The 13,783-nt window shown below is 50.4% G+C and overlaps 1 protein-coding gene and 1 pseudogene across 1 annotated transcript; both read left to right on the plus strand.

Moving 5' to 3' along the window:
* Positions 1 to 3,099: 3,099 nt before the first annotated feature.
* LOC103009132 (retinol dehydrogenase 16-like) lies at positions 3,100 to 7,515 on the plus strand. Its single transcript, XM_028165867.2, is given in 5 exon segments — positions 3,100 to 3,406; positions 5,436 to 5,657; positions 5,660 to 5,693; positions 6,579 to 6,742; positions 7,298 to 7,515. Coding segments are annotated over 5 exon segments (945 nt in total).
* Positions 7,516 to 9,120: 1,605 nt separating this feature from the next.
* Positions 9,121 to 12,637, plus strand: LOC103008840 (retinol dehydrogenase 16-like; annotated as a pseudogene).
* Positions 12,638 to 13,783: the final 1,146 nt, after the last annotated feature.

Consider the following 13,783-nt stretch of genomic DNA (forward strand, 5'->3'; position numbering starts at 1 on the left):
GATTTATCTTGGAAACAAGAATTTCCATTGATTATTTTTTCCTTAAAATTATAGTTGAAAAGTTCACCTGCTTGAATGCATGCTAGAGCTTCATGCTTAATCTGAAGACTCCTGTTTTTCAAATTATTATTTATACACGTAAACACTCACATACACACACACACACCCAGCCAGTCACACCAAACAAACTGAAATCAAATAAAGTATCATTGATTCACTTTATGCCTTGGGGGTATGTGTTCAGGAGGTTTGGACTCAGCCCCAGGAATCCTCTCCAGAATGTCAGAGAGCTTGTGAGATTACAAAGCCCTGGCCCTCCTTGCTGGTCTTACAGGGGGTGCAGGGCTGCACTGAGATGGGTTCCATGGCCCGCAGTGTGAACTGTGACTCAAGGACCCCAATTTAGACAAGATGGAACAACAAAAGCACTGAAAAAAGAAGTGCAATGCACACCAGCCCACATCCTTACCCTAGACCTTCCGTAGATCCCTATTCCTCCTCCTTCCAGGCTGCCTTTCTTAGGGAGGGAACCAGGTCTGGTCTGATGGACGTGTGAAGGGGCTGGAATCCATTCCATGAGGGTCCATGCGGCTGTCACAAGGAAGTTTCCCTAATCCTCCCCTTGGCTGTCCCAGTGGTTTTTGACAAAGGATCAGTGATTCCCCACTGAAAATCTCATCTCCTCCAAGTATCAGATATTCAGTGCCTGAAGGCGGGATTTGTCTCCCCATTTTGGGAGCTCACTCCAGTAGGGGGACTACAGACATGTAGGGCTGGAAAAGAGTTTGCACAATTAGCCCTCACTCCTGGCACCTTCTAGCCCCCTTTGGTTACCTACGCCTCTCCCCCCTTCAGGGGACCCAACCTGGGATGAGAAGAGGGGATGGTGTGGGATGCCCTGTCCTTGACAGTGGTCTTACTGAGACTGGGCAGAGCGACCCCTGCTCCAGCACAGACAGGCTCACAGGTGCAGCCTCGGAATCTGGGCCAGCTGCAACTCCCTGGACCATAGATGCAGAGATCTTTGTCAGAGAGTCTCCCTGACAGGGTCGCCTCTGAAAGATTTCTTCTTCTGACCCCTGCAGCTCCCAGGTGAGTGAGCGTCACCCCAGGCTCCTTTCTCTTACTGCTCTCTCTGTACCTCCCTGTGGTTGTTTCCACCTGGAATGTAGTCTGAAACAGCTGAGACCCCCACGAGCAGTCATATTACTTTCAGGGTTCACAAGAGTGAAGCAGATGGCATGACGGCTGGGACGTGTCTGCTGTATGGCCCCTTGGGAATTTATAGTTGAAGGAATTTTTTGTCACTGAGAAAAAAAAAATCTCCTGTTTCTTTCAAGTAAAGAAACCACAACCTTCTCCCTTAGTAGGGTTTGTGTTTGCCTAGGGTTTGCATGCCGCCCCGGCTTCCTGACACCGTTTCCACACAGTTTCCAGGACACCATCCTTCATCCTTGCCTTCTTCGTCCTCACCCTTTGGGAAGCCCCTGTAGGAAGGTCCTGGTGGTCACCCAGGAAGCAGGCACAGGCTGGTTTCTGCAGGACCAGCCTTTCTATTACTGCTGCCAACTCCCACCTGAGGGACAAACACTTTCAGGACTACAGTCAGCTCCCTGCACTTGACAGTTCCCACTAAAGGCTGAATCTGTGCCCCTGTCTGTCTTTGCTGGCTGCTGGGGTGGGTTCCAGGGGCATTTGAGTCTCTGTTTGCTTGGGGAATCTGCTCCTTCCCTCCCAGTGCCTCTCGTATTTCCTGACTTACCAGTCAGAGCTGTGGTAAGTGTGGACAGTGAGGAGATGCCCAGCGCAGTGAACCAGGCTCCTTCTGTCCCTGCCCCACTCACCAGCTCTGTGCCCTTGAGGGGTCCACCCCCGTTACTGAATGGCGTCCTCCACCTCACTGTGAAAGTCCCTGCATGCACAGCTGTTCTGGGGTCCAGCCTCTGGTCCTTTCTTTAATCTCCTGAGGGGGCAGCTCCCTCCTCTTCTCCATCATCACCCTGATACAACTGACCTGATTCTTTCCAATTATTGGGCTTTACAGACCTCCCTGATCGGGGGAGGTTTGCACACCCCATCCCATGATCCCTGTTCAAATCAGTCTTTTCTGCCAGTCTTTTCTTAGTGTCTGAATGGTCTAGATTCAGGGTGTGGTGCCGGGCAGGGCAGGGCCTCACTCAGCACAGGAGGGGCAGAGGGCAATGGAGCCGGGCACCCAGGGCTGTGGGCAGGGCATCTTCACAGAGTGAAAGGGGAACAACTGGTAGACCAGCTTTGTGTGAGTCCTTCCAACAACTGGCCCAGCATCTGGGAGACGTCTCACCATTGCGTGTGTCACTCCCATTCCCTTCTTGTCCCCCCCATTCCCTTCTTGTCCCCTCTCTTTGCCTCTGAGATCAGACACCCCCGCTGTTCTCTTGAACACCTTTCTGGCCCAGAGAACCACTTCATCAGGAGAGACCTTATTCTCGTTTGCCTTCCCCTTCGAATCCTAGAGAGGCTGAGAGGGACTTAGTCTTTCAGGAGTGAATTCTGTGAGCTGAGCCAGAGGAGGAGACCAGGCTCAGAGACTAAGCCAGCTGCCCAAGGTCACACAGCTGGTTGGCAGCAGAGCTGGGTTTTGAAGCCACTTGTGTCTTGATTCCACGTGTATTCCCCTTGTAAGAATCTCCAGTAGGTAAGGGAGACCCTGGTCCCAGGCTGAGCAGGAAAAAGGGAAGAAGATAGCTGTGAACCATGAGACCAAGGACATAAAGGTCCAATGTGGTGCGTGGGGAGGGGAGAGGTGAACAGGGGGAAACAGGGAAGAGTGGGAGGACCTGGAAATGGTGGTTGTAAAAGATCCTCAAGGGGTTGTGTTGGAAATGCAATGACATCTATTAGAAATGGTGTAAATGTACTAAAAAGCATTAACATTGGGGCCAGAATCAGTATTACTCACCAAAGAGGGTGAACAGGAAAATCTTGAGGACTCCATGACAGAGAGCCTGGAGGCTGGTTGGCCAATCAACATTGTGTGTGTTCTTAAGTCTTTCTGTCTCAACACTAGCCAGACTCGAGTTTCACCCCAGCCTGCCTGTGCCTGTCCCCAGCAAAGCCATGTGGCTGTGCCTGGTGGTCCTCGTGGGCCTGTACTACCTCCTGTGCTGGTACCGGGAGAGGCAGGTGGTGAGCCACCTCCAGGACAAGTTCGTCTTCATCACGGGCTGTGCCTTGGGCTTTGGGAACCTGCTGGCCAGGCAGCTGCAGAACCTGAGGGTTCTGGCTGCGTGTCTGACGGAGCAGGGGGCCGAGCAGCTGAGGAATCAGACGTCAGACAGGCTGGAAACGGTGATCCTGGACGTCACCAAGGCAGAGAGTATCACTGCGGCCACCGAGTGGGTAAAGGAACATGTGATGGACAGAGGTACCACCCATATTTCTCAAGTCTGATTCCTCTCTGTGAAGTGGAGACCCCATGACAGCTGCCTGGGGAGATTCCCAAGGTGTTTTCCAGGACTTGAAGTCCTCCCTGTGTTCTTCTCCTCACCCAGCTTACCAGCCAAGCCTCTTCCATCCCACACCAACCTCCCAACCTTGAGGCTCTGCAGCCTGGGGGAGAGTTTTCCCTGATGAGAATGTGTCCTTGCAGACTTCCTGTCTGGTGTCCCCTCCTCTCTCAGCAGGAGGTCTGAGTTTCTTGATGCTGAGTGACCAGGGTGCACTTTCTGGAGGAGGGGTGGAGACGGTTGCTCTGTCTGGAAGGCTGCATGGGGGGCTGGGGGGCAGCGCTGGAGCTGGGCTGTGCTCTCAGCACTTGATCATGTTCTTGCTGGTGACCCGTAGTCGTCCTACTTCGGTTTGAATGTCACCCATTTTCAGATGACAACACTGAGCTGTCAGGACTTGTCTAAGGAAGGTCAGAAAACTACTATCACTTTTTCTCTCTTTCATTTTTCATTTTTCTATGTGTGTGGGTTTTATGGTAGAAGGAAAGAACTTTAATTTCTTTTATCTAAGTATAGATTTAAAACATGATCATTGTGAAAAACGGGAAAAGTACATGGATAAAAACTAAAGTTACCCCAATTCACACCACCCTCAGATAAGTACTGATAACATTTTGACATACATGGTATTACATTTTGTACATAATTTGTATCCTAATTTTCCACTGAAAGAAGTTGAACAAATTTACACATAACAAAAATTTCTTCAAAAACATTATAAATAATGATTGAGAATGTTCTATACTTTAGAATAGCACTACTTGGTAAAAAGTACCTCATGGCATGAATGTAATTGTTTCCCACATTTTATTCATTGGATTCAACATAAATGATGTCTTGGTAAACTTCTTTCTACCCAATTCCCTACGTTGTAACCATGTATATTAATTGGGTCTTTGGTGTCAAATACGGTGGGAGAATATACATTCCTACAAGGGCAGGCTTGGTACTGAGCAGGGGAGGGACTAACTCTGTGTGTTAATAATTCCAACACCCTGTACCCAACTCCCCTGACCCTGCTCTTCTGCCCTGAGTTCTATTAGTTGGTAAGTGTTTAAGTATTTGGTATGTGTCTTTGAGTCTTGCAGAGAGGTTTCCATGAAGCTGGGTGAACTGTGAACTGCGAGTCATGGGGTCAGAGTCGCCTCCTGTGTGGGTGGGAGGAGAGAGTGGATTTTTCTGGGACAAAGTGTAAATTCTGATTTGGGGGAGGGTGGTTAATAGAGGCAGCCCTGCCTCCCCCTGAAAGTCTACCCCATGGAATTCCTCAGATTCCTGCAGGAACACTGCTCGGTATTGATGCGGGTATTTCAAGGCCAGGCCCTAGAGGTCAATACCAGGCCTGTCGACATGTTCTCCCAAACCTGAGATTTCAGGTCTGTTTTACCCAGTCAATCTACACCCAAATATTTCTCATCTTTTTTGTTTTTGTCTTTTATCCATTGTCTCCTCTCTTCCTCTCTTCCCCTCCCTTCCTCATTGTCTCTCTCTGTTTCCCTCTCTTTCCCTCATACTGGTTGTTGAGCACTCAGTCCTGCAGCTGTCAGAAAATCTGAAAATGTAGGTGAATATTGATAATGTCTGCAAGGGCAACATGGACTGTGAAAACCCAAAACTTCAGCCTCCGAGTTCCAGACTATGGACCCACTAGATTTCCTCAGCCTCTGTCCCTGCCTTCATCCAATCTGGGGTGCTTGCCCCTTGTCACCAGGCAGTGGGCTGGGCGTGAAGACTGAGTCAGGAGGGCGGCGCACCTTCTGTCCTCCAACCACTTACAGGGTCTGGTCTCCCCAGACCCGCAGGCAGCATGTTGGTCTCTGTTCCAGCCGTTCCCCCTGCGGCCTCTCTCCTAAAGTCCTCACTGGGTGCAAGGTGACTTGGAACCTCCGCTGGGTCCTCACTCATGGGTCCAGCATGGTGTTGCCCTCTCGCCCTCGCTGTTCCCAGGACTCTGGGGCCTGGTGAATAACACCAGCATCTCCATGTCCACTGCACCCAGTGTGTGGCTGACCAACCAGGACTCCATGAAGATACTGGACGTGTACCTGTTGCGGGTGATCAAGGTGACCCTGAGTCTGCTGTCCCTAGTGCGGAAGGTGAGGGGCCGTGTGGTCAACGTCTCCAGCGTCATGGGCCGCGTGTCCCTCTGGGGTGAAGATTACTGCATGTCCAATATGGCATGGAGGCCTTCTCAGACTCCCTCAGGTTATGGCCTGGGACAGAGACCCTCCCTCCCACCTTGGTCCTTCTGCTTCTGTGCTTCTGGGGGAGCCTTTTACAGGGGGTTCCTTTCATCACAGACTTAGAGTTCTTTTTTCCAGAACTTTCTCTCTTGCTTTTGCCAGGCATTCATTGGGAAGCTCCTTTCTAAGTTCTTGGTGTCAGGATGGACTTGATGACTGTAGAGTTTGAATGAACTTACTCTGCCCTGGAAGATGGCCCACAATCAGAAAGTGAGGTAGAATTGTCACCGATATAATTTGGCTACAGTGTGCTCCACCTACATTACTGCTATGATATTAGGTTGGGGGAGCCTTGTTTGCAGTGTAACCCCATGGAAGCAATTAGTCAAGGAAAGTAATTAATCATATCAGCAGTAGAGACCCTACTGGCTGCAGGGCTGAGGATGGCTCTGAATATGGGGCAGGGGAGTGATCCCAGGTAGGGAGATGCATTTTAGGGTCCAATTACACCAGCCCAGCTGATAAATGGCCAGGGAGTAGACTGGTTAGGATAGGGGAGAGAGGAAATTAAGTACGGAGGGGATAAAATATTAAAAACCTGGTGATAAATTGGATGTGAGGGGAATATGAGGAGATAACACTTACGTGGTACCTTGCAACTCAACTGGTAGGATTTAGAAGCGTAAGCACATGTATATAAAATATTTGGAAAAATATTCAAACTCTGTACAGAATAACATCATCATAAGATTTCTCCTTCTGGCTTTTCTGTACTTCACAGACTCCCAGAGTTTCCTGCTTATCGCACTGCAATCCTGTATTGGTGTCTTATTTTTGTGTGTGTGTTTTTGTGTCTTGGTTTATAAAAACTCTGAAGTCTTTGCCCCTCTGCCTGCCTTCCTTGCAGGAAGGAGCTCTCCTACTTTTGGGTGAAGGTGGCGATGATCGAGCCTGGTTACTTCAAGACCTTTGTGACCAGCCCTGAGGCAATTTCTTGGGGCCTCCAGGCAGCATGGGATCAGGCCAGCCCAGAGGTCAAGGAACTCTATGCGGAGACATTCCTGGCCTCAGGTGAGGGAGCTGTGGACCTTGGAGAGAGAAGCAAACCCTTGTCTGGAAGCCTGGGTCCACCATTAACACCTCCTCCAGTCTCAGGTCCATCCTCTAGGCTTTGACTCACCCACACAGTGGGCACATGAGCTCCATCCCCAGGGTCCCATGTGGTCAACTGGTAAACTAAGGAAAGTATCCAGGCTTGGTAGACCTGGGGACCACTGTCTCATCTGAACTTCTAGTTATTTGGGGAGAACCTGAGGCCAAATATGGAAGATACCTGTGTACTCATGGCAAGCTGGCATTAAAACAGCTGGTTTTCATGTCCTTAGATTTATTGTTTGTAGATACCTGCAGTTTATGTAATCCAGACATTCTCAGGAATGGAGTTAGAGGTGCCTTGGTGTGGAACCATGTGTTCCTGGGGTAAGAGTTGGGGCACTCATTTGGGAATTTAGGTGGATTCAATTTAGGGGGTCTAGGGATTCTTAGAAACATTGCTCCATAAGTTGATCCCAGAGTGAGAGTGGATGGAGGTGGGAATATATCTGGGTTCTTTCTCATTCTGGACAGGCATGAAATCAGTTGGCTTGTGGGAGACAAAGTGCAGCCAGGATCTGTCCTTGGTGACCGACTGCATGGAGCATGCCCTGACCGCCTGCCACCCCCACACCCGATACTCCCCTGGCTGGGACGCCAAGCTCTTCTACCTCCCCGTGAGCTACATGCCCACCTTCCTGGTGGATCTCATGATGTATTGGGGTGCCTCATGGCCTGCTAAGGCCCTGTAACCAAAGAGTGGGGTGCAAGGTAGGGGGAAGTTGGGGACTGTGTGGGGAGGGGATGCATCAGAGGGAGGGAAATAAAGTGGAGAAAGGGGTTCTCATGTCACCGGGGACACCCATCCCACCTCAGTCCCCATCTCCTCCTCAGGCTTCTCTTGGGACATTACTTAGGGTTCTGGGGATATTAGGAAGAAAGGAACAAGTTTTGTGGCTGAGGAACAGGGGTCGATAGCTCACGTCTGTGTCCTGTTCCTTGAGTGGCCTCTCAGTGCCTCATGATCCACATGCAGCTGTGAAAAATCCATACTTTGGGGAGGGTGTGAGCAGCTGGCAGGGTCTCGGCCCCCCACCCTCTGCCCCTGTCCACCTCTTCTGGGTGTGCCTTGGCCCTGGCCAGTCTCCCCCTCCCACGGGATAAAAGTGGTCTGGGGGAGGTAAAGGTCCCTCCCCCGCGAAGATACCTGTAGACAGGGGTGTGTGTGGAGGGTGACCACCAGCCTGACACATCAGCCTAGGTGCCAACTCAGCAGACCTTGGCTGGAAAAGGGCTGTCCTCAATAGGGGTCCTGACAGAGGACACAGAAACCAATTTTTGTTTTGTCTTGAAACCATGCATTTCCATTGATTATATTTTCCTGAAAATAAAAGTTGAAAAGTTTACACAGGCCCAGTGATTGGGACCGATGCCTTGGGCAGCAGTGGGTGTGTGCCTACGAGAGGAAGAGTCAGGTGATCTCACAGAGGAGAAGGGGTGAATGGGATGACCTGAGGAGGGATTTGAAGAGGGAAGTGAGGTCATCCTTCATCCACAGAAGTGAGGGGCTAATGTGTCTTTCTGGGGCTTGTCTGACCTGGGTTCCCAGGATTAGACACAGGATGGACAAACAAGGAGAGGTGTCTAAGGGACAGGTGGGGCCCAGACCCTTCCCTGGGGACATCTAGTCTCTCTCTCACCAGAAACCTCTCTCTGTGGTCCTCCCTCTGTCCCCTCCTTTAGAGTCACCACCGTCCATCCTCTGCCAACCCCCGGGTCCCCTGGTCCAGATCCCCTCCCCCAACTCTCCAGTAGAGGAGAGTGGGAGTCACTTCTGGACCCCAGTCTTATGTTTTCTGCTAATCTTTACTGAACACCTACTGTGTGCAGGGCAGGAATTCCCTTGATGTCCCAGTGCTTCCTGAGACCCCGACTCTTTATGTGTCCACTCTTCTCATGATGGTCTGAGTATGGACTCAGTGGAGAAGGCATCTGTTCAAAGTCATGCAGATTTCTGGGCTGAGTATAAATTGGAGTGGGAGGTATCTCCCGGTCATCTTACTTCACCTTCCTCATTATAAAAATGAGGTTATAGAGACTTCGGGGAATGTTATGCCGTTGAACAGTATGTTTTAATATTATATACCTTAAAAAGCGTTGACTTATTGAATCATTTGGAATGTCACAGAAGTAAACATTTACTGAGTGGGGTTGACATAAGCACAGACAGTTTGAACTATAAGATCTAGATCAGAGGGGACTCCAGTGTGATCAGGAAGATATCTGAGGACTCCAAGGCAGAGAGCGCTGGAACTCTAGTACGACTGTAGCCTTCTGGCACTGTTCTCTGCAAAGCCATGTGACTGTGCCTGGCAGTTCTCTTGGGCCTGTACTACCTCCTGCGCTGGTACCTGGAGAGGCAGGTGGTGAGCCACCTCCGGGACAAGTTCGTCTTCATCATGGGCTGTGACTTGGGCTTCAGGAACCCGCTGGCCAGGCAGCTGGACCTGCGAGGCTTGAGGGTTCTGGCTGCGTGTCTGACGGAGCAGGGGGCCGAGCAGCTGATGGGCCAGACGTCAGACAGGCTGGAGACAGTGATCCTGGATGTCACCAAGACTGAGAGCATCGCTGTGGCCACCGAGTGGCTGAAGGAGCAATGGGGGCAGAGATACCACCCAGATTTCTTTTGTGTTTATTTACTGAGAAGATTCCCAAAATGTTTTGATTTTCAAAGCCTTGGTGTTGCCTTGGAATTGATGCAGGTTGTTTCAAAGCTTGTCCCCTGATGTCCAATGCAACCCTGTTCTCTAAATTCTCCTACCCTGGGTTTTCAAGTGTGTCTTTCCCAACCAGCTTGCAGAAAGTGATTAATTCATGTTTTTTTTCTTTTTGGTATTTCTTTTCTTTTTTCATTCATTTCCCTTTTCTTTTCTCTTCTTAGTTTTCCCTTCGTTTCTGTTTCTTATCATTCCTCTCTACCTGTCTCTGTCTCTCTCCTATATGATATTTGTGAACAGCACTCTATTTTCCCAAACTCTGTCTATGCACTTAATAAAGATGGGTTTATTACCTACTGAGTGCCAGGCACTGAGGAGCAGAGAAATGAGTAGGACCATCTCTGCCTTCCAATAGCTCAAAGAATATCCAAACCCTGACACCCTACAGCCACCATGCCCACAGTTCCTCTCCCGAACTCTTCTCCCTTATATGTTGTGGCACATTGCTGTTGACTCAATTAAAAAACTCAGTTGGAAGGTGATTTGGAACCACAGCTGGGTCCTCACTCATGGGCCCAGCACAGTGCTGCCCTCTCACCCTCACTGTTCCCAGGTCTCTGGGGCCTGGTGAATAATGCCGGCATCTCCACGCCCACAGCACCCAATGACTGGCTGACCAAACAGGACTCCATGAAGATACTGGACGTGAACCTGTTGAGGGTAATGGAGGTGACCCTGAGTCTGTTGTCCCTAGTTTGGAAGGCAAGGGGCCATGTGGTCAATGTCTTCAGCGTCATGGGCCTGTTGAGTCTTTTGGGTGGGGGCTACTGTATGTCCAAGTATGGTGTGGAGGCCTTCTCAGACTCCTTCAGGTATTGGCCTGGCAGAGGGGCCCTCCCTGGTTCCTCCTGCTTCTGTGCTTCTTGTGTGTGGGGGACTTTTATAGGGGTTTCCTTTCTTCACAGACCTAGAGGCCCTTCCTTCCAACCCCTCTCTCTGTGTAGGTCTTTCATTGGGAAGCACCTTTCTAAGTTTTGGGTGTCAGGATGGGCCCCAGGACTAGAGAGTTTGCTTCAATCTATCCCTGCCTTGGATGAGGGCCCACAATCAGAAAGTATCTGAAGCAGAATTGGAACCTGGATTATTTGGCCACAGAGCCCATGTCCATAACCCCTGTGATATTCAACTTCAGGGAGCCCTTGAGTTGGGGGTAGAACATTTGACTCGAATCAACAGATACTTCTTGGGCACTTCTGTGAGTGTTCAATAAATGTGTTTGGGTTCAAGAAGATTTGATCCTTTACCTAAAAAGTCTGACAGCTGAGAAAGGGACAAGAGATACAGAAATGCCATGACCATCATTTTTGATGGTTGTGACTAAGTTAGCCATGGTAACCTTGGCAGTCAGCAGAATGAGGGGAGGGTCCGGGAGATAAGGGTCTGAGCTGAGGATTGAAGAACTGAACTTGGGAACATGGCAACCTGGCAGAGTAAGGCAGGAAGGCTTTCTGGATGAGGGAATGGTATCAGCCTAGGCCCAGGGTGAGTAATTGTTGATGGCCTATGCTGTGGGGTCCACCAGGGGCAGGTGGGCATGGGTGGGCTTGTGGAGGAATGTGGGCCCTGGGCAGGTTGGGGACCATCTTGCTGTTGGCAATGGAACCCCATGGAAGGGATTTAATCGGGGGAGCTAAAATAGTCAAAGCAGCCTCTAGAGACCCCACTGGCTACAGAGCAGAAAATGGCTCTGAATGCTGGGGAGCTGAGACCACAGGCAGGGAGATGCTCCTTAGAGGACAGTTACAATAACCCAGCTGACAGATGGCCAGGTTGTTGGCTAGAGCAGGAGACGGGAGGGAGGAGACTGAGGAGTATGGAGGAAGTAAAATGGGCAAACTCTGGGGACTGAATACATGTGAGGGGAATAGGAGGAGATAACATATAAGTGGTGCCCTACAGCACAGTTGGTAGAATTTAGAGCTGATAAGCCCATATATGTAAACTCTTTAGAAAAATATTCAAACTCTATGCAGAAGTAATACCATCATCATGAGTTTTCTCTCCCTGGCTGCTGCACTTCACAACTCCTCAAGTTTTCAAGCTTATTCCACCCCAATCTGTGTTGAGATTTTATTGTTTTTTGTTTGTCTCCTGAGGCTCTGAATGCCTTGTCCCTCTGCCTCTTGGCCTTGAGAAGGGAGCTCTCCTACTTTGGGGTAAAGGTGGCTATGATCAAGCCCGGTTACTTCAAGACCAGCATGAGCAACCCTGAGATGTTTTCTGGGGCTTCCAGGATGCATGGGATTTGGCCATCCCAGAGGTCAAGGAACTCTATGGGAAGACATTCCTGGCCTCAGGTGAGTGAGCTGTGGACCTTGGGGAGAGAAGCAAACCCTTGTCTGGAAGCCTGGGTCCATCATTAGCACCTCCTCCAGTCTCAGTTCCATCCTCCAGGCTCTGACTCACTCACACAGTGGGGACATGAGTTCCATCCCCAGGATCCCATGTGGTCAACTGGTGACCTAAGGAAAGGATCCAGGCTTGGTAAACCTGGGAACCACTGTCTCATCTGAACCCCTTGTTATTTTGGGAGGAAACTGAAGCCAGAGAGGATAGACACCTGTGGACTCATGGCAAACTGACATTAAAGCAGCTGGTTTTCATGTGCTTAGATTTCTAGTGTTTATAGAAAGATCCAATTTATGTATTGGATATTCTCAGAAGTAGAGCCAGAGGTCGCTTAGTGTGGAGCAGTTGTTCCTGGGGTAAGAGTTTGGGCGCTTCTTGGAGAATTTGAATGGATTAGTTTGGGACATGGGTTTGTGGGGATGGGGTGGGGGGAGGGCAGGATTTCTTAGAAGCTTTCTTCCCATATTAGAGCTGTGAATTGGAAAGGAGGGATGTGGAAGTATATAAGGAAACTTTCTCATCCTGAACAAACATCAAAATAACTGAAAATATTTTTAAAAAATGCAAGTTGAATCTCTGTCCTTGGTCATGAACTGCATGGATGCGCTCTGACCGCCTGCCACCCACACACCTGATGATACTCACCTGACCGGGATGCCAAGCTCATCTACTTCCCAAGAGCTACATACCCTCCTTCCCGATGGATGCCATGGTCTGCTGGAGCTCCTCAAGGGCCAGGGCCCTGTGAAGTCAAGATTGGGGTGTATGGGAGGTCTAGTTGGGTTGCTGTGTGAGGGATGATGCTTCAAGAGGAGGGAAAAAAGGTGGAGGGAGGGAGCTCTCCAGTCTCTAAGGTCATGTAGCTCATCCTCCTCCTCATCTCTGCTCCAGGCTTCTTCTGAGGCTCTGGGGATATTAGGAAGAAAGGGCCAAGTTTTACAGCTGAGGAACAGGGATCCAATAGCACACATCTGTGCCCTGGTCCTTGAGCAGCCTCTCAAGGCTCTGAGCCTCATGGCCCTCCTGCCACCCTGAGGAATCTGCACTGTTTGGAGGGTGTGAGCCGCTGGGAGGGGGCTCAGCTCCACCTGCTCTGCCTCTGGTCATCTCCTCAGAGTGTGCCTTCGTTTCCTCATCCCACAGGATGGAAATGGCCTGGAGGAGGCAAAGGGTCCTCTCTCCACTGAAAATACCTGTGAGCAGGGGTTGGGGATGCACAGGGCAACCACCGGCCTGACCCATCAGCCTCATGTGCCAGCTGAATAGAGAGGCCACTCGTCAGAGTGGGCAGCATTCTCAGTCCTAGGAGAAGAGCCCTCTGCGTGGTCCTGCAGCCCTCCCAACCCCCATTCCATGACCTGCATTTTTCTGATGTTGGGAGTTTGAGTCCAGGGAAGTGCTGCTTGAGCCAGCAGTCAGCAGACAGGCCCATGAGATGATGAGTCAGGCCCAGGCCTGTGCTGGGGCAGTTCCAAGTCATTCTTTTTCAGGTCTAGAGACAAACCCCTGGATCTCACCATCTGGGACTGTCTGAAGAACTGGGACACTCCTGGGCCTGCTCAGCCCTTGAGTGACATTGTCTGACTTCTTCCAGCCAAGACTTCCTTGTTCACTCACCAAGGAGGCAGACAGACTTCTGAGATGCCTCCCAGATCCACTGTAGGCAGTGCTGTGCTTGGGGTGGGTATGAAGTAGGTGAGGTTCGCCTCCACCTCCCACCTCCTACCTCCATACCCTGCAGGCTTTGGGTCTGCTCCCCAGGGCTGGGTCCATGAACTGACCCCCACCCCCCCTACTCCCACCACCCTTGGTATAGAATGGCCAGACTCTCTGAGATTTGTGGTGACATTCTGGAGCTGACTAACCTTGGTAGATAGATAGCATAGAGCATAGA

Source organism: Balaenoptera acutorostrata, chromosome 11, assembly GCF_949987535.1.
Source record: "Balaenoptera acutorostrata chromosome 11, mBalAcu1.1, whole genome shotgun sequence".
NCBI lineage: Eukaryota > Metazoa > Chordata > Mammalia > Artiodactyla > Balaenopteridae > Balaenoptera > Balaenoptera acutorostrata.